The 24,119-nt window shown below is 46.1% G+C and overlaps 1 protein-coding gene across 2 annotated transcripts in view; it reads right to left on the minus strand.

Moving 5' to 3' along the window:
* Positions 1 to 24,119, minus strand: part of MRPL23 (mitochondrial ribosomal protein L23) — a 167,341-nt gene that overhangs the window by 35,087 nt on the left and 108,135 nt on the right. For both annotated transcript variants that reach the window (XR_007708331.1, XM_050710995.1), the window contains one exon: positions 16,124 to 16,235. Coding sequence is in view for 1 of the 2 variants with exons in the window: in XM_050710995.1 (XP_050566952.1) it covers positions 16,124 to 16,235 (112 nt within the window). In the remaining variant the exon portion in view is untranslated. The remainder of the gene's footprint in view (positions 1 to 16,123; positions 16,236 to 24,119) is intronic.

Genomic DNA, 24,119 nt, shown 5'->3' on the forward strand with positions numbered 1-24,119 from the left:
ACTATGGTCAGTTCCTTCCCCAACCCTTTTTTCAGGTAGGTCAAGTAGAGCTTACAAACCAAGAAGATTTGGATTGGTCTCATGGAGAAGAACCAGCAACCCCATATGTTTTCAGATGCTTAGAAGTTTCCCTTCTCCCAGGTCACTTGTTCTCCAGAACTTGTAGAGCTGCTGCAATTCTCAACCTTCCTGCCCGTCTGCCAAGTTTGCCTCTAAGCGCGGGGAATCAGACAGCTCAATTTACCCCTGAGCTGATGAGAAGCACTGGGAGCCCAGCTCCAGCACTGCTTCCCCAGGCAGATACAGTCAGGTGCCTCCACAGCATCCTCCTAGTGCTTAGCTCCTAACTGTAGTGTATTAAGATACACACCCTACTTTTCTCACATCTCCCGTTATTCCCCAAATTCTCCTACAGGCTCTCATGCCATCAGCCACTTCAGCTCTCCCCTACAAAAGCCTCCCGAAGTATTTTGCCCACGGATCTCCTGCTGTGGCTCAGCCTGAAGCCTAGACTCACACTGATCAGACACCACAGAAGAGCCCCTGCTTCCAATTCTCTACATCTTCCAGCCTCCCTCTATATCTTCTCTCATCTAATTGAAAAAAACAGACGTCTCTCTGAAGACCTCATCCACCCTCCCCTTTACTCATATAGCTTAGGAAGACAACATTCTGCTACTAACTACAGCCTTCTTCAGCACTGATTCATGGATGCTTTCAGAAAAGCTCCTCTGCTATAGCACCATACCTCAGCCTTTTCCTGGAAAACATCTGCTTCTATCGCTACCTCCCTCCTTTATTAGAGGTCATGCAGGTATACAAAGACCCTTCTCCCTGCTCCTTTCTCCTTTTATTAATACCAGGTGTGACCCCTCCACAGCACCCTAACCAGGTCCAGATGGGATGTGTCCCTGCACCTACATTTTCAAAAGAAGAGCTGTTGTTCCTCTTGGAAGCAGGTGCATCTGAGGCAGGTTTCTCTAAAGCCTGTGCAAGTGTTGGGTGGTTGCTGAACACCAGAATAGGAAAGAAAAAAAAAAGAAGTTATAGTTGGTGGCTGAACAAAGCAGTTGGATATTTTACCAGCAATGAAGTACTAAAAATATAGAAAGCTTTTATAGTACTCCATGCTCTACCTAGAAAGCTATAGGATATCTGTAGGACGAGTCAGACAGACAGCCTTATGTCTGACAGCTGCTAGTCCTGAGGTGCTACTTGGCAGGGAGAAAAGCTAGCACTGATACCGCAGGCCAGAAATCAGAGGAATGCCTTTTTCTCTACCCACAAAGAAGAAACATATAAGTGATGTGCTCTAGAGCAGAGATTGCACAAAGAAGGCTAGCCACAGAATAACTTACAACCGATCTCAAGCTGAAGACCAAAACAGGTTGCTTTGAAGATGTCTGTCAAAGCTCCTGGTTGCAGCCCAAAGCGTGGTTAAGATCCAAGAGGGAAAGAAACAGAGAGGGGCTATGGGGAGGCACGGATCTAACAGAGCCATTTGTCAAGAGAATTGAAGTCGAAAGGCAATGTGGAGTTCAAAGCCAGCATCCAGCAAAAAAAAAACAAAACAACATAGTGTGTGCAGCTGCAAACACGGCCAAAACAAGCCAGAACAAAGACTTGGAGGGACAAACACTAGAGCACAGCCCAGGCCGCGCGTGCTTGGGGTGGACAGCAGAGCCCTGCAGGGCTGCAGAGGAGCCAGGCAGGCCCAGGTGGGACGGTGATGAGAAGCCAGCCATGTACATAGCTGACATGCACAGCCTAATACCCCCTCAAACTTGGGAGAGTCCCGAATGTGTGGATTTGGGGTGGCTCCCCACCTTTGGGGTGAACCTCAGCTTGGCTCTGGGTGTTATCCTTATTCATCTTACTCTAATTTCCAGCCCTACAACAGAGCACGGGCTTGCTCGTCTAAAAGCAGATGGAGTTTGTGTTACCTGAAGCTGGCAACACAGTTAGTTTAGACACTGGTGTCCCGAAAAGAATGGGTTATCCTAACAAGGGGATATCTTTTAGAGATGTCCACAGACATATGCAAATACAAGCTGGCTGCACTGTGGAAGGGAGTGCTGAATGAGGGACAAGACAAAACCAAATGGCAGGCAGAAGGACTAACTTGTTCCTCAAGGAACAGAAAAAGATGGAACCCCCTGCTTGTGCACTCTGAAGCATTAAACATGCTAGAAGAGGATTATCCAGAAACCTCTCAGGATATAGCGTATGCTGCTTCTTTTTTTATGCTGGATGTGTCAGCAAGGTCTTGGCAGGCTGTGGGGAAAAAACAGTGTCTATAGAATTTCAAGGTTGTCACAGATCAGTAACCTCAGTCAAGGTCTGTTATAGTCATTCAGAAATGACCCCATCTCTTCTTTCATCTTAGGGATTCTTCTCCTTTCATCCATTTGCTCCCTTGTCTTCCTTTCCGTGTTTGTCCTGCAAAACAGAACACTGCTGCTGTGCTCCTTCGGTGCAGCTTCTCCAGCCTGCTCCCTTGCAGTGGAGCTTTGCCACGCTGGGGGTGTTCAAGGAAAGGTTGGACGTGGAGCTTAGGGATATGGTTTAGTGGGTGACATTGGTAGTAGGGGGGCGGTTGGACCAGATGATCTTGGAGGTCTTTCCAACCTTATTGATTCTATGTCACAAAGTCACCAGGTAGCAATGCATTGCCATGGAGAGAAATGGCATGGATGCTAAGGGTGACATAAAGGTGGGACATTTTAGCCATTCCTCCAGGTTGGTTTATAAAATATGGGGAAAGCTCTGCAAAACCAAGTCCTCCCGGGTGGGTGTCAGTCGGGTTGGCTAGATCCTCAGCGGATATAAATTGTCATAGTTCCATACAAATCATCTGGAAAACGATACCACGGTTGGCAAGCTGCTAAGGTAACAAGTATACCACAGGGCAATGCCAACTAACGCTGGCTGTGGATCTGGTCCATTAGCTGTACTGGTAGTATCAGCTTATGTGAACATATTTGCGGCTCTGGTAGACCTGGAAAAAATGACATTTCCATGCGTTTGATGAGAAGTGAAACATTTGATGCTTTGGTCTCAAATTTTCTGCTGTCTTCCACAAGAAACAAAGGACAATGTTTCACGAATGGCCTTCTCTTTTTCCCCCTTTTGGGGCAAATGTAGGAAAATGTGTTATCTGTGGAATTTCAGAGCTTGTTCTTTAATGCAGAACACCAAAACCACCAGAAATAACATTCTCCTGGAAAAACTAAGATTTAACGTTGCCCTAAGCCAAAATAACATACTGATCACTATTCATCATTCTGCCCTCCTCCTATGCATTCTATACATCTCCAAAAGCCTTCCCACGGTAGTCAAGGTTCAAAGACTAGCTGGAAGCAGTCACTTCTTCTGGAGTAGGTAATTCCCCAGGTCCGTGTTCACAATCATCCTTCCCTAGAAGAGACTGGACAGCTGCTCTTTGTTGATACCCAGTCTCCCAGGACTTTCAGCAAACACATTCGGGAACCTGGATTTGGGCTAGGATAACATTTCCTGCCAGACTTGTCAGGATATGCCAGTGTTTTTTTCCAAGTTACCAATGCATGCATGCAACCTGAAGTCCAAAGCACAACTCTGCAGCCCTTGTGCTGTTTGTTGAGCCCTTGGCCTTCCACACCTACACAGCTGCAGAAGAGCCCACTGCAGGATGATGGTCCAGTATTGGAGGGTATCAGAGGAAGGAAGGCAGGCAGGAGATGATACAGGATGAAGATAAGATGCCAACCATGCACGTAAGACTGTGAAAGCCTCTACAGGTCTTGGGGAAATCCAGAATGTGAGCAGCTTCCCCTCATCCCAGCGGTGGGAGACTTCAAAGGGCTGGTGTGCATTACGGCTTTCTCCACCACCAATACTTTTATTACTCTCTCTCCTTCTATTTTAATGTTGGTAAAATGGGAACAGGAGTTCCCCCTTCAAGGGGGCTAGATTCAGGCTTATTCATCCATGTGAAAGGATTCCTGCAGGTGCCAGTTTAGCTCAGGTCTCAAAGAAGAGCCATGCACATTATTGTAGGTGTGCTCCGTATCACCATTACGTACCCAAGGAGGTCTGAAAGTGGTCTTTGTTGAGGTGTGGCTACAAGAGATGGCATGGGTATGTATTCTCTGCATAAGAGCACAGCACGCAGGGCTGCCAGGTCCGACTCATTTGGAGCAGATTATCTCAGCACATCCTCTGGGCTACAGCATGTTCACGAGGAGATGGAGCCTTCGGCATTGCATGGGGCTCAGTTAACGCTCTCGGTTCTCAGCCCCAGCTGAGGACAGATGTAGGCACCGCTTTGCTCTCCCCTCCTGGTCCTTGCTCCTGAGCCAACCCCCAGTCTTTGTACCTGAGGCTGTGGCAGAGGATTTAGCAGATCACCTATGACAGGGGACCCTTATTTTTGAGCTAGAGGTGAACTGAAGATATGAGCCTGCCAGCTCATCTGTACAACATGCTGGTGGCAGATGGTATATAAACATGTGTTTTCTTATTACTCAAGAAGGGAAAACAGTTGGGAAAGCAAAAGTTTCTTCATTTTTTTGCAAAAATTTAAGTTAATGAATGGAAAAAAAAACAACAAACTTCTGAAATTCTTTTTGATAAACAGGATTTTGTCTTAAAAAAAAAAAAAGGAGGAACTTGGCAGGGCTGAAGGCTGCTACTTCTCATTAGGACAAGATGATGGTATGGCAGGAATGCAGGACAGAGGGGTGCAGATGTGTGAAAGCATTTAGGAAAAGACACCCAGGGATTAGAGAAGTGCCTGTTCCCAAAATGGGTTGATCTGAGGTAAAGGAAACCTTTGGGTTAGGAAGATAGTAACCCTCAACACCCCCCCCCCCCCCCCCCCCCCCCTTTTATAGTGGATATAAACAGTTTTACGGTATTTCCACCAAACAGAAGAATAAGAGAGAAAAAAAAAAAAAAAGAAAAAAAAAAGGTTTCTGCAACACACACATGTTCCCCATTAATTAGGAGGACTGCTGTTAACAACACGTTGCGCCAGAGCTGCCAAGAACTGTCAGACAAAGGACAGGGAAGCCCACGGCGGAGGCTCTGCTGCCTCCCGGGGGGGACCCGCAACCGAGTCCCTGCGGGGCCAGCCCCACACCGTGGCAGGGTGGTGGGGCATGGGGGGCAGCAGGGCTGGGGGCACAGTGAAACACCCGGGCAGCCCCTGTTTGAATCCCTGCCCCCTGCCCCCTCCAGCTACAGACATTTTCCACAGAAATCCTGGCTATGCTCTATTTTGGTTGAGACTTTGGGACTATTTTTGGCTTTTTTAAACCACGCTTAGGGGAGGCGCCTTCTGCTTTTATTCACATAAAGGATCTTTATTTTTATGTATTAAGGGACATTAAAGGAGGAGGGGAGGTAGGGCAAGGGGAGAGCGGCGTTATGCTTTGATTCAACTGTAAAACACCACAAATCTACGCCTAGGCTGCCTTTTCCCCTTTGCCGGCTCCAAATAACGTGCACTTTGCTGCAGCAGAGACAACCCCCTGCATCCTGGTTCTCTCTGGCAGGGCCAGTGCTGGGACAAAGCACTGAGCTCGGGCTCAGCATCTCCCACCTTCGCACCTCCTCGTGGCCACTTACAGGGCTGGGGGCAGCTCTGTCCTGCTACCATATCTTCTTGGCTCCCCCTGTGCCAGTGCGGATGCCCTGCTGGATGTGACCAAGGCTGCATGCTGTTGTGTACACACAGCACTGACTCACATTGGGATGGAAGCGGGGTCCTGAACTATTTTTTCCTCGTTAAACTGGTGTTGGAAATAATGTTGCAATGATGCGGCGAAGTTCAATGTGGGGCCTTATAGGCAGGAGAGGAGATCTTATTTTAGAATCAAAACAATTTCCCTTGCGCTCACATACCCCGAATACTCACAGGCACCAAGATGCTTGTCTCCAGGTGGCCGGCCCAGGATCCTTTTTGAGGATGCTGAGAATGAGACGCCAGCTATCGAGGTCTCCTCACGTCTCCTGGACTCCTCAGAGGTTGGTGATGATGTGCTTGTTTTGGATGTGCCTTTTTGTGCTCTGTAGGAGCTGACAGGGATTAGCCTCTCCATCCTGTCCCACCTCGGTGAGTCATCTGAATTTACTCACCGTCCTTTGTCTCCCATTTTGGGCATCCTGCGGAGCTGCACGTAGATGTGCAGAGATGCCGACGACCTGCTAGTCTAGGGGCTTTCTTGCAGCCCCCTTCTGCTGTTGCTGTCACTGTGCCAGACAGCCCCTTCAGCCTCGCTCAGGCCAGGGAGCACCTCCGTCACAAGCCTCCACAGAAGGAGCAGAGGGGAAGGCTGAAAACCGTTGCTCCTTCCAACAACCGCCCTGCAGATGCCCACGAGCTGATGTCATTTCTTTCCAAACTCTATCCATCCCAGTGCTGGGACGCAGGACTCTACGGTGGTATACACACAGTTCACAAACTAGCAGAACAGCAAAAGCACAACACTGGCATCCATGGTGCAAAGTTTTGGATGCTAAGACACTTTGCTGTTCTACCCTTCCTTTCGGATCCCTAAAATGTCACTGCTGAGAACCTCAACCCTGAGGTTTTGTGAGGCTTTATAGCTGCAATGATGCGCATGTAAATTAAACACATTCAACTTCATCTCTGCAATGATGCACATGTAAAATCATTTCAACTTCGTCTCTACAAGTATCACACAAGGAAATCCTTGAAGCAGTTGTCCAAAGCATTGCTGTTTTCTTCTTGGAAGGCAAGTCCTTTCAAATATGCTGTGAAATACCCCGGTCTGCATTTTCAAGAGTAGCTAGCAATACAGGTGGGTTCACTGTGACACATCCAAGGCAAGGACATCTGAAGGGCTTTATTTGCAGGTTATGCTACAAGTGCCTTTCTGCTAATGGCCTTCCTGGTAGGTGTCTTGAACAAAGAGTGGAGAAAGACCAGAAGCATCAGGAGTCCTGAATGACTACAGCATACTGGACGTTTTCTTTCTGGGGCTTACATCAAGAGGAGCCCTTTGACGGTGTTAATATAGCACTGCTGGGTCTTGGGGCATGCTGGGATTGCTCCTCGCATCACCTGCTCTGATCCATGTGAAAGAAGGGGAAGGCTCAACCCAAACTCCTAACAGGCATCACAGTGCTGTTTTGCAGAACACATACCAAGGCTTTCAGTTAAAACACTTCAGTTTGGGATAGTTTATCTTTTGGAAAATGCAAAGGATTTTTAGATAAAGCAGAATTTTTTTCTCTTATGGACACCCAATCCTTTCATTAAAAAACTTTTTTTTGGTGGGGAGAAAAAGCAGCCTACGTGAAAACTTAAAACCATGTCTTCAGATAACCCTTCTAATGACATCTGAGAATCTAATTTACCAGTTGGGCCATGCTGCAAGAATCGACGATAGTAACAGTTTGACGTCTGCCTCATTTCGGTGCTGTGGGGAGGAGGGAGGTTTGGCAGAGAGGACTGCTGTCATGTGGGAGTCTCCGCAATGAGTCTTCTCCTGGCGAATGCTCTTGCACTGCGACGGCAAGTCAGACGGCTAGTAGCCACGGCAACAGCCCTGAATCCCTAGCCATTGCCATGGTTATTTCACATCACTTCAGGGCTACCCCAGTTCATCCTGCTATCTATTGCTCAGGGCATTATTTCGTAGTGATTTCACTAAACAAGTGCAATTTGATATATCGATTACACCCACATTTGTTTTAACAGGGATGGTGTCAACTGCACATCTGCCTGTAAATGTAGTCAAGATAAAGCAAGGTCATGCTTTTAAAATACAAGCAGGGGCACGGACGATAGCCCAGAACTGCTCTCTCCTTTATCCCACCTGCAGAACCCATCCTCCTAAGGAAGTATTGGGAAGCAAGTGGGGGCTACAGCATCCTTAACCCCACATCTGTCATGGAGAAATCATTATGACACTATCAACCCTAAGCAAACACGTAGTTTTAGGAACCCTGTCTCTCCCTGGTGAGACAGTGCAAATGAAGGGCAGAGGTAACCATGGCTCTGGAGGACTGGAGCAACTTGACCACAGGCAGAGAAGAAACGAGGAGCAAAAGTACAAAAAGAGCCCAAATTTCCAGGCTACCACATTGCAATGGGTCAGCATGGATTTGCACTGCCTCCTGCATGAAGCCAAGAGTCCACCTCATAGCTCTTCTTGGGGATGCTTCCAACCAGCATTTGCTTTCCTGTCTGACTGCACCAATGCCCAAAAAAACTACGACACCCCTGAACTGGCGCTGCATTCCAGCACTGCACAACTTATTAGAGAACAGGAGATTTCTGCTTTGTCTCCTATGCCCATTTTTATTGCCATTTACTACTCTTTAAAAATGTTGACCAGGTTTCCCAGAGCCAACCCTTGGAGGACCAGGTCCCCCTCCAGCACCAAATTACATAATTTGAGTGTAATATCTGCGCCTGCTCTGACCAAGAAATAGAAGAAAAAAAATAAACAAAAAAACCCACACAATAGACAACAGCAATTTCAAAAGATGAGGAACCAGACCCATGTTTCAGAGAATTGAATAATGATGTATTCTGCAAAGTCAAACCCTTTAAAGCATTTCTGGTTTCAGAAATATTCAAAAGAAAAAAAAATACAGCATTCCTGGTGCTTTCCAGAGTTATCTGAATTCCTTCAAAAACCCACTCAAGGTTAAAGAAGAAAAACGTTATTCTAATTGTACAAAGCATTACTTTTTTTTTTTACTACAAGGTCGGACATACAGTAGTCATAAAAGAGCAAGAAAACCAGAAGTCTCATGTTCAGAATTTATCTTGCGTTAACCTCTTGCTCTTCTTTCCCTTGGGATTTTTTCTCAGGTGTTCATCCACCACAGAGGTGCTTCCAAGCAGCTACTGAAAAAACCCCATCTTCTCTTTACTACCGTAGGAGACCCCATTTTATTCTGCAGCCTCACTTTAGCAGTTGGAGAACCTGCAGGGCAGTGATATCTCTACCTAAGCTCATCATTTCTCTTAGGAAGGCGCAGAACTTGCAGCTAGCAGCTCACATTATAAATATCCCGTGCCTTAAGACCATTTCTGCGTGCAAACAATTTCAGCTCAGTTTCAATGCCGCTCACGACTTCTCACGTTTGTGTCCACCTCCAACGATAAAGCTCACTGGGGCACAGCACAGGGTCCTGGTTATTTACCCATTCGAACAACCCAAACAACCCATCCCAGCTATTTTCGAAAGGCTGATTTCTCGGCAGCTCGAAGGCATAGCTTTTCGCCGTTCCTTGCCCTTCTTTCCCCAGCCGCCTGCTCCTTAGTGGAGATGTTAACACAGAGCAGAGCTGGCAGCAGTCCCCCTGACACCCCAGGGGGTTCCTCCTAGCAGTATGCAGCCAGTCATTAGTCTCCGACTATAGTCTGTCAGCCCAGCCAAGTCACTGGTGCCTCGTCCAAGCCAAATGGGTATGCCACCTCATGCCAAGTCATGCCATAAAATAACAGTAGAAATAACTTACATTTTAAATCCCCAAGGGCAGCTACCGCATCAGACTGACTGATTAGAAAATAGATGCTAAAGCATCAGGAACAGGGCTTTGGGCTCCTGTTTGCACTGCAGCAAAACGGTTTGCCACCAAACAAATGAACAAAAGAAGTGCCTGAGCCAGGTTCAGTCTCAGTCATCCCAGGTACCTAAGTGTTCTGCCTAATTCAGGGCCTCGTTTAAGTAGGAGAATAATATCTTGCCTCAGCTGCCATGAGGTGAGGCAGCTACAGGTGAGGTTCACTTGGATCTCGGGTGGGATGAACCACCTCCTTGAGCACCCATCTCTTTTGGGTGACTATATGAACCTCTGGGCATTTAGGGGCAGGAGGAACAAGTCTGGGGTGAATGTGTACTAATTAGAGCAGTAGGCATTTTAATGGACTGGAAAAACCACCTGCGGCTAGCACAACGACATGCCACGTAAGCTTCAGATGATACTGCCATGAGGAGCATCCCACGGAAAGATGTACCCATTGGAAAAAGAATACATGATAGTAAGAAGGAAAAAAGGAAAAGAAATGTAACTTGGAACAACAAAAAAAAAATCCAATAAAATTATACTTTTCCCTCAAATGGAAATATATTTCCATATTTTTTAATGGGAAGTTTTCCCAAAGTCTATAGGGTTTCAATAGCAAAGTGGGTACTCTTGAGAAGGGATTTTCTGGTAGCAAACTGTTTCTATAAAAATGTGTACATAGCTCTCCCAGGGATCAGTATGATTCAGTGCTGTTGGAAATCTTTAGTAGTTATCTGTAGTGAGATGGCAATATTTGGGTTATTTAGACTTCTTGCGAATATGGATCATTACAAATAGCTCATTATGGAGCATATAAAATGAAGTGGTAACTGGATAACTTGACAACAAATTATTTTCACTATACATGAGTGAAAGACAATCTATATTGGAAAATGATAAATTAAACCATTCATACGCCCTGAATTCACTGTAATCTCTTGGGGGGGGGGGGTAGGATATCTAGGTTAAATAATGGGCAACTAAACGAAGACATATGTTCAACGTGCATCACAGATCACAAAGGCAATGAGATGCTGGAAATACTGTAACAATAGCTTCCCTCAAGCTGGAGCTGCCAGCCGAAACCGAGGACAGATGAGTGTCTGTCTTTTCCCCTGATAAACCCTTGTAAAGATCCACCTCTCCTTCCCCTCCAGTTCGGCACCAAGAGTGGTGTGCCCCATGGGAGGATGCGCCGCTCCGGTTGCCGTAGGGCAGCAGAGGCAGTCAGGCTCACCAACGCTGGAGGCCGGTAATCAGGCTGGGCCTCCCCCAGCAAGAAGCGAGGCTAGCAGCAGGCCTCCGGCTCCCACCACCGTGCCTTCCCGCTGGGTGCCGGCTGGGCTCGGGACAGAGGGATGCGGGGCAGGCAGAGGTGGCCGGGCAGCCTGGGGCCGGGGTGAGCTGTCCCCGTCTCCAAGATGCATGCGTGGCTCTGGCCCGGCTCTTTGTCTGCACAGGAGGGGGGCCGGCGGAGGGCGAGCCAAGTCAGAGCATAGCCAAGCGAGAATGTTCTGGCAGCCCTTTCTGGCGGCCTGAGCAAAGTTATTTATCACTTTGTGCATTTTCCTTCTCATCTGTGTACAGCCGGCTCCAATGGCTCAGCTTGCGTTTTGCCTTCCAGAGCCAAGCCAGTCCCTTGGCTGCGCTCTGTCTTGGCTGTCCATTCACGCCTTCTGTCTCCTCCAGCTCTGCCTGGAGCAGAGCAGGATCCCGAATTAGGGCTAGGTATCTATAGCCAAGCGAGAGACCGAAGCATCAGCACCCGACACCGATGGCAAAGAGCTCACCTCTCCCCGAGCGCCGCCGTGCTGCTGTTTTCCCTGGCCAAGGGAGTCGCACGCGGTTGCCGCCGTGCTCCCAACGCAGCCTCCGCTGGGGAGCTCCAGTGCCTGCTGACGGCTACGAGACATTTTCTGCCATTTTTTTCAGGGATCGCGCCTTCGTGCTGGGTTTTCCAAATCAGTGGATGTAACAACAGCAAATTTACAGCAGTTTTTTTCCAGTTCTACAGACTTTTTTTCCATACTGCTTGCGTATTTTGCCAAAACGTCTAACATGGGTGTCTAAATCAGGCTTGAAAAGAATACCAACTGCATTCAGATGCTCATACGGCTGACGTTTGCTCTTGGTAAGGACACCGCACTCCACCAAACACTGAATACTGCAAAAACAAATCAGTGCCAACTCTGCCAAGTCTTGTATCAAAGGTCCAGGCTACGGCCTGTCCTAGGTCACAAGACTTTGCCAAAGACAGGACCCCTGAATTCGGACGTCATTCCTCTCCTCCTTCCTGAGCCTCCCCTGCAGCTTTGTCTGGGGCTGATAGGTTCAGCCACAAATCCCTCCGAATAAATGGGAAGTCTGGGTTTCACCTTGCCATGCTTTGGGTAACACAAAGATTACATTTTTCCACTGAACATTGCACTCTAGCAGCTGGTAGATAACTCCCATCTAAACAAGGCTGGATCTTGCCTATCTACCTCTATCCATCTCGGTCCCAAGAGGGCAAAACCTCCCATCATTTTGGTCAGGCACTTTTTCTGATTGACAGATAGGAACCAGGAGGAATCGGGGCTGAGGGGGGCACCTGGTCTGCAGTGGCTTCCCAGAAGCGCTCCTGACAACAAAGTGTGTTGACGAGCAGCTTCCCATCATGAGCCCCTATTTGCACATGCTGAGAACTTTCCAAAATTGGGCTGCAATTTCTCAGATTTGGTCTCTGCCTGAAGGAAGAAGAGGAAGTTGAGTAAAATCCCTTCAGACCTTCTGAAACGAGGAGAGAATGAAAAATTGCATTTTGTTATTGTAATAAAAATTCTAACCATTTCTTTTTCTCTGTAAAAGGCCACATCAAACTGCTTGAAATTTGAAGCATGATGTGACTATAGCTCTCATTACAGGCCAGATCCAAAGCAAGCTGAGGTCAACAACTCATTGTTGACCCCCCTTAATTCTGCCTGGCTCTGGCAAACACCCTACAGGTAGGCAAACAATTTGTAGAAAAGAACTGTTCGGAACAGTTGTGCCTATTTTCTACTTGGGAGTTGCTTGGGAACAGGCTCAGATTGTTTGCAATGTATCTAGGGTTTGGATGTATTCACCAAAGCCCAGCTTTGCTCCATCCTCCTCAATTTTTATTTTAGAACCTTGCTCCATGAATAATCTCCTCAAAGCAAATATTCACGAGCAGACGAAAGGACATCTTTAGGTAAAGAATTTGTAACTAAATCATTTCTACACTTTTTTTTTTTTTTTTTATAGCTGGGTCACAAGCAGATGATTTATCATTATTATGCATCTCTTATACATATCCTGGTGTATCGGAGGTCCTCAAAGCTGTTAATCTCTCAGTGTCCTGCAATGTAGAGCGCTCCTCCATGAGGTACAGCACCACTGACTTCCCACTCAAAGAAGCTTTTGGTGGGGCCGTGGCCTGGCCTCCCCCTCTCCCTGCCGCTCCAGCCTCCGGGCCATCCTCTCTCTTGGTACCGGACCTCAAAGGTCTATCCTTGGTCCTAGAGCTTTGTTAAATTCTACTTCAAGTGCTTTAATTCTGTTTTCTTGCTGGAGTAGGGTTTAGAAAAACAAACAAAACATATTACCAATGTGAATATTCACCATTAATGACAAAACTCTAAAACAGGAAGGTCATTTCTCTGGGAGGGAGACTGGTGTTATTTTGAATGAAGGAAAGAGTGCAAAGATCTTGCAATATTTGCTGTAAATGGGTTGTTATGGTGAACATTCCTGTCAACAAGTTCATTAGCTCAGAGATCCACAAGTGAACAGAGACCAAAAAATGTGTTTAAAAATTCAAGAACAGATTAATGGACAATATTTTGCAATCTTTGTCTAGCTCTGCTTCTCACTGAGAATTAGTAACTTTACTCCAGGCCAGATTCAAAGAGTCTTACTCATGCAGAGCAGTACCATGTTTTATGAGTAACCCCGGTGATATTTAGGGTTGTTTTTTGGAATAAGACTGGAGTCCAAGTAAGACAGTGGGAGGCATGGGCTGAATCACCTTGATTAATCAAGCGTAAGATTATTGTTTTTATACGTGTATATATAAATAAACATAACAGGAGTAAGGAGGCATGCCTGGATTGACAGGCATGTCAGGGAATTTATAAACATCTTTTTGAAGCATACAGCAGACTCCTTTTTTTAGCAGAAGACGACAACACCCAGAAGTTACTTAACATCAGGAAAAAGGGAATTCACACCTTCAGAAACAATAGAAGATCAGGCCATTTTGCGGGTTTTACTCTCAACAGTTCTGGCTGCCTTCTGTAATATTACATAAGGTCTACGCTGCTCTTCATAGAAATGATGGATGAAGTTTTCAGAGCTGCCCGAACGCCTTGAAAGCATATGGCCCATTTTCCAAAATAATAGGGTCTCTGGGATTCTAAATCCCATTGAATTTCAGCACTTCTGGGAACGTTCTCATTAGCTTCTAAATCAGTACGCGTTTTTTTCCGTATGTAATGTTCCCTGTTTCGTTTTATCTCAGGACTCCAGCCATCACAATATATCAACAACAAGATAGGCGAAACGTGGTGTTAAAATCCAAAGCACAGTTGTGATCGACTGCTCTGTGAAAAAGCCGCTGAGACGCGCTGTGGACTACTGACATAACCAGCAAGTGAGGAAGGAACCAATTCAAAGCTCACTGATGTAAAGGAAAGTCCACTCATTTCTATGGGCTTCAGTTGGACTTGGATCAGGCCATGGAAGAATAAGGATGACATAAAAATAACATGACGTGTGCCAGATTCACCAATATGCTCTGATGTTTTGCCCGGCCCAATGATGCAAAGCAGATGGAGCGTACTGACAATCCTGGCCCACTTCAATCAGTTATTCTGTCTCTCGTATTAGTTTTCATCAGGCGTTTTATTCATGGTATAAATACATTTATCTCATTAGTGCTTCTGCTACAATATTTCAGGATAAAGATCACCACTTTTTAGCCTCATCAGAGGAAAAACTTTCCATATTTTATCACCTGTTCACTATGGTTTTTCAATGGGGTTTCTAAGATGCCCATTAGCATGTCTCCGAGTTTTGCTGTACTTACCTGGGGCTTGTAATTAACTGTGTTTAGCTGTCATTAACTGCTGTACTTCTTTGGCACATAACATTTCACAATTGCACAGTTTCACGGTTGCACCCTCAAACAAGGCATTAAGAAAATTATTTTGCAAAGTACTTATGCTTACCTTTAAGTTTAAGCAGATGCTTAAATCACATCAAAGCTACCCCCAATAAGCGTTTGTACATTTTACTGAATCATAGCCATATTTAAAAAGACATATTTAAAGAAACTGTCCCTCTACGAAAATTACCCTGCTATGTCTCTACCATGCCTATTACTCAAAAAAAAAAAAAAAAAAAAAGGGCTAAAATACACAGGGGAATATTTATACATGACATGTTTGTGCACTCAGTGGTTCAGAAAACAGAAAAGGCATGCCCTGTCTAACACTGTGTGTCAGCAACAGGGACCTCATACCAGCTGTTTTTTTAGTTTGCATGGTTCTTTTAAATATAGGCATTAATATACATTAAAAGTTGCTGAATGACTGAGAACTTAAGTAGATTGGATGATGTCCCTCAAAACGAAATAATCTATATTTGGCTGGTAATTCATTTCTTCTGAGAGGGTTTTTGCTTGACTCTGCACATATTCCTCATTGCAGAAATAACTCGGGTGATTGCTGCCTGGCTCTAACCTCCAGCCAGCTAACCCGGGAGTGAGCCTTAGTGCTGAAAGGCCAGATCTGAGTTTCCATATCCCCACTGGATGCATCTCCAAGAAAATGTCCCAAACAACCTGGATAACAGCTGCACCGTTCAGAGCCTGCTCACTGGCACAGGGACCTGGCTGTATCCAAATTCTCCCCCTGAAGAAAAAGGATTATAATACTTGTCATATCTCACTTGTCATCCGTCTGGACTGTAAATGGATTTGAGGCAGCAACTGTCTCTCTCTGACTACAACAGCCCCACCACAGTCAAGTCCTAGCCATGGCTCAAATGTTACACATCCTAACTCTTCCTTCAGACTGAAGTGCAGTTTTGCCATGGTTAATTTTGTGCTATTGCTCCCAGTGTTATAGCAGTTGGCCATACTTCCTCTCCCCTCCACTCTGTTTATTTGTAGAAAGGAAGAAATGCCACAGGATAATGGGTTTGTGCTGCGTGTAAAGGCCAAGGCAGAGTCAAGATGTTGCTGGAAACCAAATACTGAGACAAAGCTGAGACGTTTATTTTCCTGTCGGGGTGCAGTGATGCTGAGTGCGTGTCCTAGCATGGTGCATTTTAACTCTCCTACACCAGTACCACATCTAGACCCAATCAACCAGTGGGAATCCAGCTCCCCAAGTCTGAAAGAACTGGACTTAGGTATTTCATATAAGGTGTAATGTAGGTGCAGTGAATAAATGGTTGATACTCAATGGAGCTGCCCTAAACAGACCAGCAGAAAGTCCAACTCTGCTTTCCTTTACTACATGAAGGAGAAGACCATTGGCAAGGGAGCAGGAGGTGGTGCCTCCATGCAAGCTAGCAGCACGATCTCTACCTCTAGGAGCTCACTGGTTCTGAGGGAATCCATCCACGAGAGCCATTTCCCATCCAACCTGAACAGAAGTCCCTCTTCTGGTTTCCACCGCGCCTGGTCCCGCTCCTGGGCACTATGGAGAAACAAGAACGAGTTGAAGAAAATATCTCTGAGCTAGAAGCAGGCTATGCTGCCAACTCTGCTCAGTTTGAGAGCAAATCCCCGCCCCAGGCACTTCATTGATTCCTGCCTTGCTCCACGGCCCAGCCATATTTATTTATCTTGTTTATTTGTGGAGGCAGAATGTATTTTACACGTTTTGCACAACCTTGGGTGAAGCAGCCTCCTCCAAGGCTCCCCATCCAGACAGGCCAATAAAACAAGTGTCTGCAGTTTCCATGAAGCCTCTGCCCAGCAGCAAGAAAAGCGCTATCAGGAGGTTGTTCAAAAGTTCCCAGAAACAGCCACTGGGGGAGACTTAAGAGGATGCGAGGTAGGGACTGTAAAACATGTTTGATGGAGCATTTTACACTGCTTTAAATTTGGAATTCTTTGGAGAGCATCTGAGGATTTTCAAGAAACAAACACAAGCCTCTTCCCCCATGCACTTCTACACACACAAAAAGCTCCTTCATCACACGGGGAGCCAGCATCCCGAGGCACTGACCTCAGCTCACTCCTCAACTTTATCAATCATGTTATATAATCGTCGCAGACTGAGCAGCATTTGGAAGGTGGGCTGGGCTTTTTTTCTTTTCTTTCCTTTTTCCCCCATCTAGGGTATTCAAGGAAGAAAGTCTAGAGCTGGGACGTGGCTTGGGAAAGATCTAAGAAGAGCTCTCAGCTTGCGAAAATGAGGTGCTGTGGTGGTATCTTAATAGGAGATTTGGAGTTCCTTCCCCTGGGGTAGATTCTCAGAATATTTTGAGGTTGTCTTTTGGGAAATATAAAATAAAAAGGTATTTTTGCTGCTTCACAGATTCTTCGCATCCTTGCTTGTCAGTAATCAAGTAAGAACTAAACCACCAGGCAGGATAAAACCCCAAAGAGATGGGCCAAGCTGCAATAGCACAAACAGGCGAGATGTTCGGTGTCAGCAAAGCAGCCTAGCTCCCTGGCAAGGACAACCCTCCCTGAGTCCTTCGGCCACCCCCTGTTCACCTCTGGCTCCAGGCATCACCAGACCCCCAAACAAACCTCTGTGCTCCTTGCAGGGGGAGCCAGCGGCCAAATGTCCTCTCTCTACCCCAGGACTTTTTCACAGGCAAATCAAAACAAACTGCCTGAAGACAAGAGATGTTTTGACTAATTTTCCCAGCTCACCCTCACTTAGTTCTTCCCCTGCATAGCCATTCATAGCCACTCCGAAGTCTTCCTGAGCCTCATAACTCAGCTTTCTCTGCTTTCCACATTCAAGCGTTGGTACAACGTTTCCTGCACACTGTGTACTCCCAAACATGCTTTGCTTGAAGTCCACACTCAAGGCTTGTCAATGGCAAGGTGACTAGTTGCATCTCAGTGCTCAACACATTACTATCTGCTTTCCTGACCCAGGGATCCCCTTGACCTCAAGCAAAGCGCTTCCAGTTATAATATGGTGGCAGCTGCCTCAAATGACGTACCCCTGCATTAAAGTGACGGCAGGTTGATTGCTCTGCTTAGCTCAATTTACTGCACATGAACATGCAAATTAGCAGCCGGTACTCAGAGCCATGCCCTCTCCTTGCAGCCACGTTAGCTGCTCAGCAAAGCCATTCCTGTCGCTGCCAGTGTGCGCAGCGGGACCAATGCACACTGCAGAGCAAACTAGACCTCCAGCAATCCTGCTTAGGTCTTGTCATTTATTATACAGTTAGATATATGCGCACTACTTCAGACAAAACAAAATCGGAGCCAAAACTTCACTTAAAATCTCCAAAAATCCAAATCTTTATTATGAGTCAAAGAAGTTTGACTAATTCCATTGATTTTAAACACATTCTTTGTTGCTTCCTCTCAGCTGGAAGCAGATACACAAAGGGAAAAACCCTTCTGATGTTCTCACAGCCTGACCTAAGTTGTTCTTACAAGATTTCCAATTTCTGTTCTGGATCAAAGACATGTATTATCCATGAGCCATCAGCAGGGACAGAAACCAAGACTTCGAGCAATGAAAACCACAGGGTCGGGTTGGGTTGTTTGTTTTCTTTTTTTGCTTTTGGAGTTAAAGGGCTAAAAAATGGGGTAAATCCTTTCAGCTTCCTTTAAGTGCTAGAAATGAGACTCTTAACCACCACAGAGACTAATGATTATAGGGCAACCCAACATATTTGACTAGCGGATTTGGTCACATTACATCAGTCATCAACAAATGGACTTTTCGCTTAGGTCACTGGGAGAGTTCTCATGTGTATGTATGGAATTGGACCCTTAAAACATACATGGTCCCTGGGAGGTCAGGCGATTGTGCCCATTTTACAGGTGAGGAAATGCAGGCACACACTTGCAATTTGTTTTGGATTCTCCTTTGGACCAAGGTGAAATTCACACCTTGCCAGTATAGCTCGTCACCACGAAACCCCCAGCAAGGTGGCCTTTTTGTCTTGTTCTGCTGATTTCTGTCTTGGCACGCTGTTGCTCCCCAGAAGCACCACCTTCATCCCCAGTACAGCACCCACCCAGGAGGACTTGAGCCCATTTCTCCTGGCTGCCATTTCCCTCTCCTGGGTGGCCACCAATGGCACTGCCTTGCTCCAGCTGTGTGGACCAGACAGTCCTTCACTTCGCCCAGTTTTTGTGTCACACATCTAGACAACAAACTCTTCTCTTCCCCTCTTTTGTACAGCAAGGGATGAAAAAAAAAAAACAAAAAAAAAAACAACTTTAATGTCAGCTGGAGCCCCTTGGTGCTATTAATAAAAACAACGATAATAACAAGGGAGGTTTGCAAATTAGCAACCCTTGCTACAAGCAGAGATACACCCAATTTAGCACAAATCATTGCAGGCTCTTGCCTGCTTAGTGGCTATTTTAATCACTGGTGACTAATGCCTGTGAGGGCTATTCCAGGGTTTGACGTGCCTCAAACACAAGAAAAAAGGGAAATCTTGTGGGGAGAGAGGGGAGAGGAAGAGGGCGAGGGAAGAAATTGGCCGAAGCCAAAGGTTCATCTCCCAAAAGCGGTCAGTTCGTACCACCCATTTCGCTGCTGTTGCTGCTGCTTTCACTGGGGTCACTGGCTAATTCCTCTCTGAATAACAGCATCCTTTCTCTTCTTTTGGTGTGAATCTAAGAAAAACAGTCATGCTCTGGAACACAAACAAAGGCTACCTGTCCCTTCCTTGGTTATGGAAATGGGGGTCAGCCTTTTTATTTTCAAAGGGGGCAGAGTAAAGGAGCTGGAATGCTGCTTGGCACACCACCAGAAAGGAAATCTCTGCTTAAATATTTGACAGGAAGAGAAAAAAACGAGAGGACAGGAAACAATGCAAACGGGGGGTGGGGAGAGGGAATTTTTGTTTCATGTGAGCACTGCATGGGCAGGAGGAAAAGGGCTGCATAGCACACGAAATGAGGGTCACTTCTGCATGGGGCAGAGCAGCCCTTGCCTTCACTGAGAACCTTTGGGTCAGACCAGTCCTCTTCCTTCTTCTCTCCCAGCTTTCGAAGGACTAAAGGAGTTTGCCTTTCAAGTAAAGCTGAACAAAGAGCCACCAAAACCCAAGTCCCTCAGACAAGGCAAGCGTGTTTACCTAAGCCACGCTGCTCCTCTTCCCAGAGCAGGTTAAGGCTTACAAGCACTTGCTCCCACCTGACGACATCTGGGCCGTATCATTTTGCAACACTGGAAAAAAAAATCCTTTTTGAAAAAGCTTTGGGAAAAATAGATTTTTGAATTTTATTTTTTTGTAGGGAGCGAAAAAAAAGGCATTCGGTTGGAGTTAAAGGGCAAAACAGTGTTTGATAACATGAGTGACGCAAGCAGGATTTGGTCTAGAGCATCCAACCATCATCATTACATGAAGTCCATCAGATTTGTAATGACCATGGGCAACCAGGACTTCTGCTTTCTCTGTTGCACTGCATTCGACCAACCAGCAGCATAAAAGCCCTTTACTCAGGTCATACCTGGATAGAAAGCCACCCCTGAGTACTAACACTCCTTCCTCCAGCACCTGCTCATTTCACAACGGCTGAGGAACCCCAGGAAACTCTCCTGGACTAAGGTGGTGGAGATGCAACCAAGTAAAAAGACCCTCTCCCCTGGCAGACAAATATTGCAAACAGTAGGACAAAAAAATAATAAAAATGGTAACTTAGCTTTCAAACAGAAAATGTGGGGAGGATGATTCAAGTCCTCTAGTTGGCTTCTCTATATTACAGCATTGCAAACACACATATACCTTGCAGCCCTGTGAAACCTTTACATTCACTCAGGTCACTGCAGCTTTAGTTTTACAATGCTGGAGGCTCCCAACAGTCCTGATCATAAACAGCTACTTCTGTTTCTTGCTTGTTTGTTTTAAAGAGGGAACACTTTTTGGTTTATTGCTGTTGTGGCTACCGGATATTAGCACTGGAAAGCTAGTTGTCTAAGTTGCCTTGGACCTCTCTCTAAGAGCCTTTTTTTCACTATGTGTTTGTTTACCAACATGGCTCCAGATTGTTGGCTAAGATTTGTAGACCCCTGGTGTGGCTACAGGAAATATTTCTAAAGTGTTCCTCTTCTGAGAAGTCTGCAGCACAATAACCATCTCTTTCCAAGAGGCTTCTGCAACAGCTCATTGCACCAGAAGTGCTTTCCCTGTCTTTTCCCTCCTCTCCACCTCTGTCCTCCCCAGAGGCATATTTTGGAGGTAGCAAAAGTATCACCTCTGTAGGAGGCTGGTAGCTAGGAGCTGTCTCAATCCATCATCTGGTGGAGCCAAAGAGCAAGGCCAGCTTTCACTCTTGCAGTTCTGGAGTTATTTCACTTGGCTCTTCCAGTTGTTGCTCTCCCTGTGTTTTCCCTCAAACAACAGAGATGACGGGCTGCCTACATATACTTGTTCTTCACGGATCAGGCAAGAACCTCCTAAGGAGACGAGAGGAGGAACTGGAAGTTCTGTGAGCGGCCATGGCTGGGACAGTACAGACATTCACTAAGTGTGACTTTTGCAGGTGCTACGAGCTCCAGTTTCTCTTCCATTGAGTCCTGTGCACTGCAAGGTGATGACAAAAACTTGAATTTCCCTTTTTTGTCATCCAGAGATGCAGGGGTTCCACGTGCAGAATTGCATCAAAACCAGGAGGTTCCAGCTCTAAGTCAGCTGAACTTTCAAAGCTGCCTAAATGATTTGGAAACCTAATTCACATTAAACTTTATGGGAACTGGACATCCAAATTCCCTAGGTGGCTTTGCAAAACACAGCTGTAACTAATTGCTGCACAGAAAGGTTTGGGGGAAAGATTCTGATCTAGAAAAGGAGAGAGATTTCAATGCCAAAAAAGCTTTTGCAATAGATCCTCACATGGTATCCACAGAGCTGATTCTGGGCTACCTCTTCAATGAAGTAAATGGAGCCATTTTACAACAGCTAATCCTCTCTCTGTAACTCTTTACATGCCTGCAGAGGTTATAAACTAAGTGGGAGAAAGAATTTCTTCTGCAGAGTTTCTAGTAATCCCTGCCACTGCAAACTACAGGGCTGAAAGGTTGAATAAATCAAAACGACTGATGAACAATTCACGCCCAACTCATTCCCATTGAAGAAATTGTCACATTCCATCAGTGAGGCTGGTAAAATCTGTGACCATCTCAACCCTTATCAAGCCTTAATTTCTTCTTCCTGTTTTGGCAATAATTTAACGTTAAAGGTCACAGAGTGAAATGCTCAGAGTCAGGAAGCGGAGGAGCTCTGATTTGATAACAACATTATTTAGCCCCACGAAGCCCCACTTGGTATTTTCTCCTCCTTTGTTCCTTTTCAAGATCACGATCCATCTTCCACTGAAGACAATGGGAGTGTTTCCACTGAATTTAATGAGACTTGGATCAGGCCCTAAATGTCAGTATTACTCTATTAATATTTATGCCGTTGGAAGTATGTCAGAAAATATACAGGATGTGCAGAGTGGCTGAGCGAGCTATGAGAATCATAAATTTTCCTGACTTAGTCATTTCTTCACAAATCCTTAACATTTCTAATCTAACCATGGTAATAATAAAATAGCAGGATTCGAACCTTCTCTTCTTACTGTACGAACTGTAATCTGAGTTGGCACTGGAGCCGAAAAATCAGCTGCATTGCAACTCCCTATCTAGCTCATGTCCAGTCTCTATCAAACACACACACACGCATATATTCATAAATGTTATTTTAGAAGTTGCACATTAAGTGGCCCAAATTAAAAGACTCAAAACCGACAGGCTGCATGATTTACAGTGTTTAAAGAACCTTAGCTTAGCAGCCTTCAAAGAGGAGATGAAGAGCTAAACCTGTTATTGCAAGGCACCCACAAACATGACAAGTGGCAACCACTCTGAAGAAGGTTTCTCCAGGCTGTTTTCCTTGGGGTTTCCTCTTGACATGAAGAAAGAGCCAGCAGTGTGGCAACAAGGGGAGCCTGCTGGCTTGCTCTGGGAATGCCTGTCAGAGCAGGGTGTGTGGCAACCGCAGCGGTCAGACCCTCTTCATGCAGCTGCTCCAACCTCCCCGTCGCTGGAGAAGTGATGGACAAAACAGTCCCAAAGGCCTGGCATTTCTGGTTCCCTTGAATAAGTCCCCAGACGGGTGGATTCCTCCCTGCCTCACCGCCCCTTCCCAGCGGGCAGAGCTTGCCTGAGTGGGTGGAGGAATGTGGACAAGCTCGCAGCATAACAGCCAACTGACCACCAGAGCTGTAGAGTAAGGTCACTGGGGAAAAACAGTCATTGAAGAATGCGGCTGAGCTATGCCCAAGCTATGTGGGAGGAGGCTTTGTCTCCTTTGGCATGCTGAGCCCGGCCAGGGCCACAGACAGGGTGGCAAGGGGCAGGCAGGCAATGAGGGATGGACAGCAGCTGCTCCGGAGACAACCTGGAAGGAGTGGGCACCAGGTACATCACCTCCTAGCCCTGCTTCGCTACCCACAGGTTGGTCTAGACCGAAGCACAGTGTGAGAGAACATTGAAATTATGTACAAATGGGCTAGGTAGAACATCTAAAGATTAATACAAGCCACTTCTGCAGTCCCGCTGGAGATACACTGCTTCCAGGATCCAGATTAACCCACTGCAGGCTCAGAAACACATTCCGGGCTAAGAGGGCAACAGGGGCACTGCCATGTGTTTGAAGAGCATGGAAGAAGTCAGAAGGGAAAAAAGGCTCTCCCTAACCTCCTCTCAATGGTCTCAGAAGTAGAACACAAGCACATTTCTACACTCCAACTTGACACTTCAACCCCCTTCATCATTTCTTGAGATTCCCCCATTTGTTGCCTCTCCAAACCTTTAGCTATCCAACCCCCAACACATGATCCTAAGAACACAGGCTAGGTGGGGAAAGGTGTCAATGCAGGAAAAGCAACCAGCAAATGTCTTTGCACTTTACTACATTCACACCTTGCTGATTAACCCCTCCCGTCCCCCCCCTCTCAAATCAGCACCCTTACACTCAAGACTACCAGATATCACCATCAGGACAGCCTCTTTCTCTCCCTACCCAGTGTTCAGCAGCTTGAAGATTACGTCTCCTTATGTGAGCTGAAACATGTACACCAAGCTTTTTTTTTCCAGGCTCAGCATTATTTGTTGTTTAGCTTGCCCTAGGAGTATCTTGGTTTATTAAGCGAGGCAAGGTTTGAAGGCAAAGGTAGCATCTTTTTTTAGACCAGTTGATACTGCTGACCTCGATACAAACCTCTCCACATAGTCAATCACAGCCACAGTAACAATTCCAGGACAATTTGGCTTATCAAAGCACTCCCAAGTTTGGCTGTGAGCAGAAATATTGCACAAAACTTTTCCTACTGGATCCAAAAAAGAGCACTACCTAAGAATCCAGGACTTAAGGGAACA

Source organism: Cygnus atratus, chromosome 5, assembly GCF_013377495.2.
Source record: "Cygnus atratus isolate AKBS03 ecotype Queensland, Australia chromosome 5, CAtr_DNAZoo_HiC_assembly, whole genome shotgun sequence".
Lineage (NCBI taxonomy): Eukaryota > Metazoa > Chordata > Aves > Anseriformes > Anatidae > Cygnus > Cygnus atratus.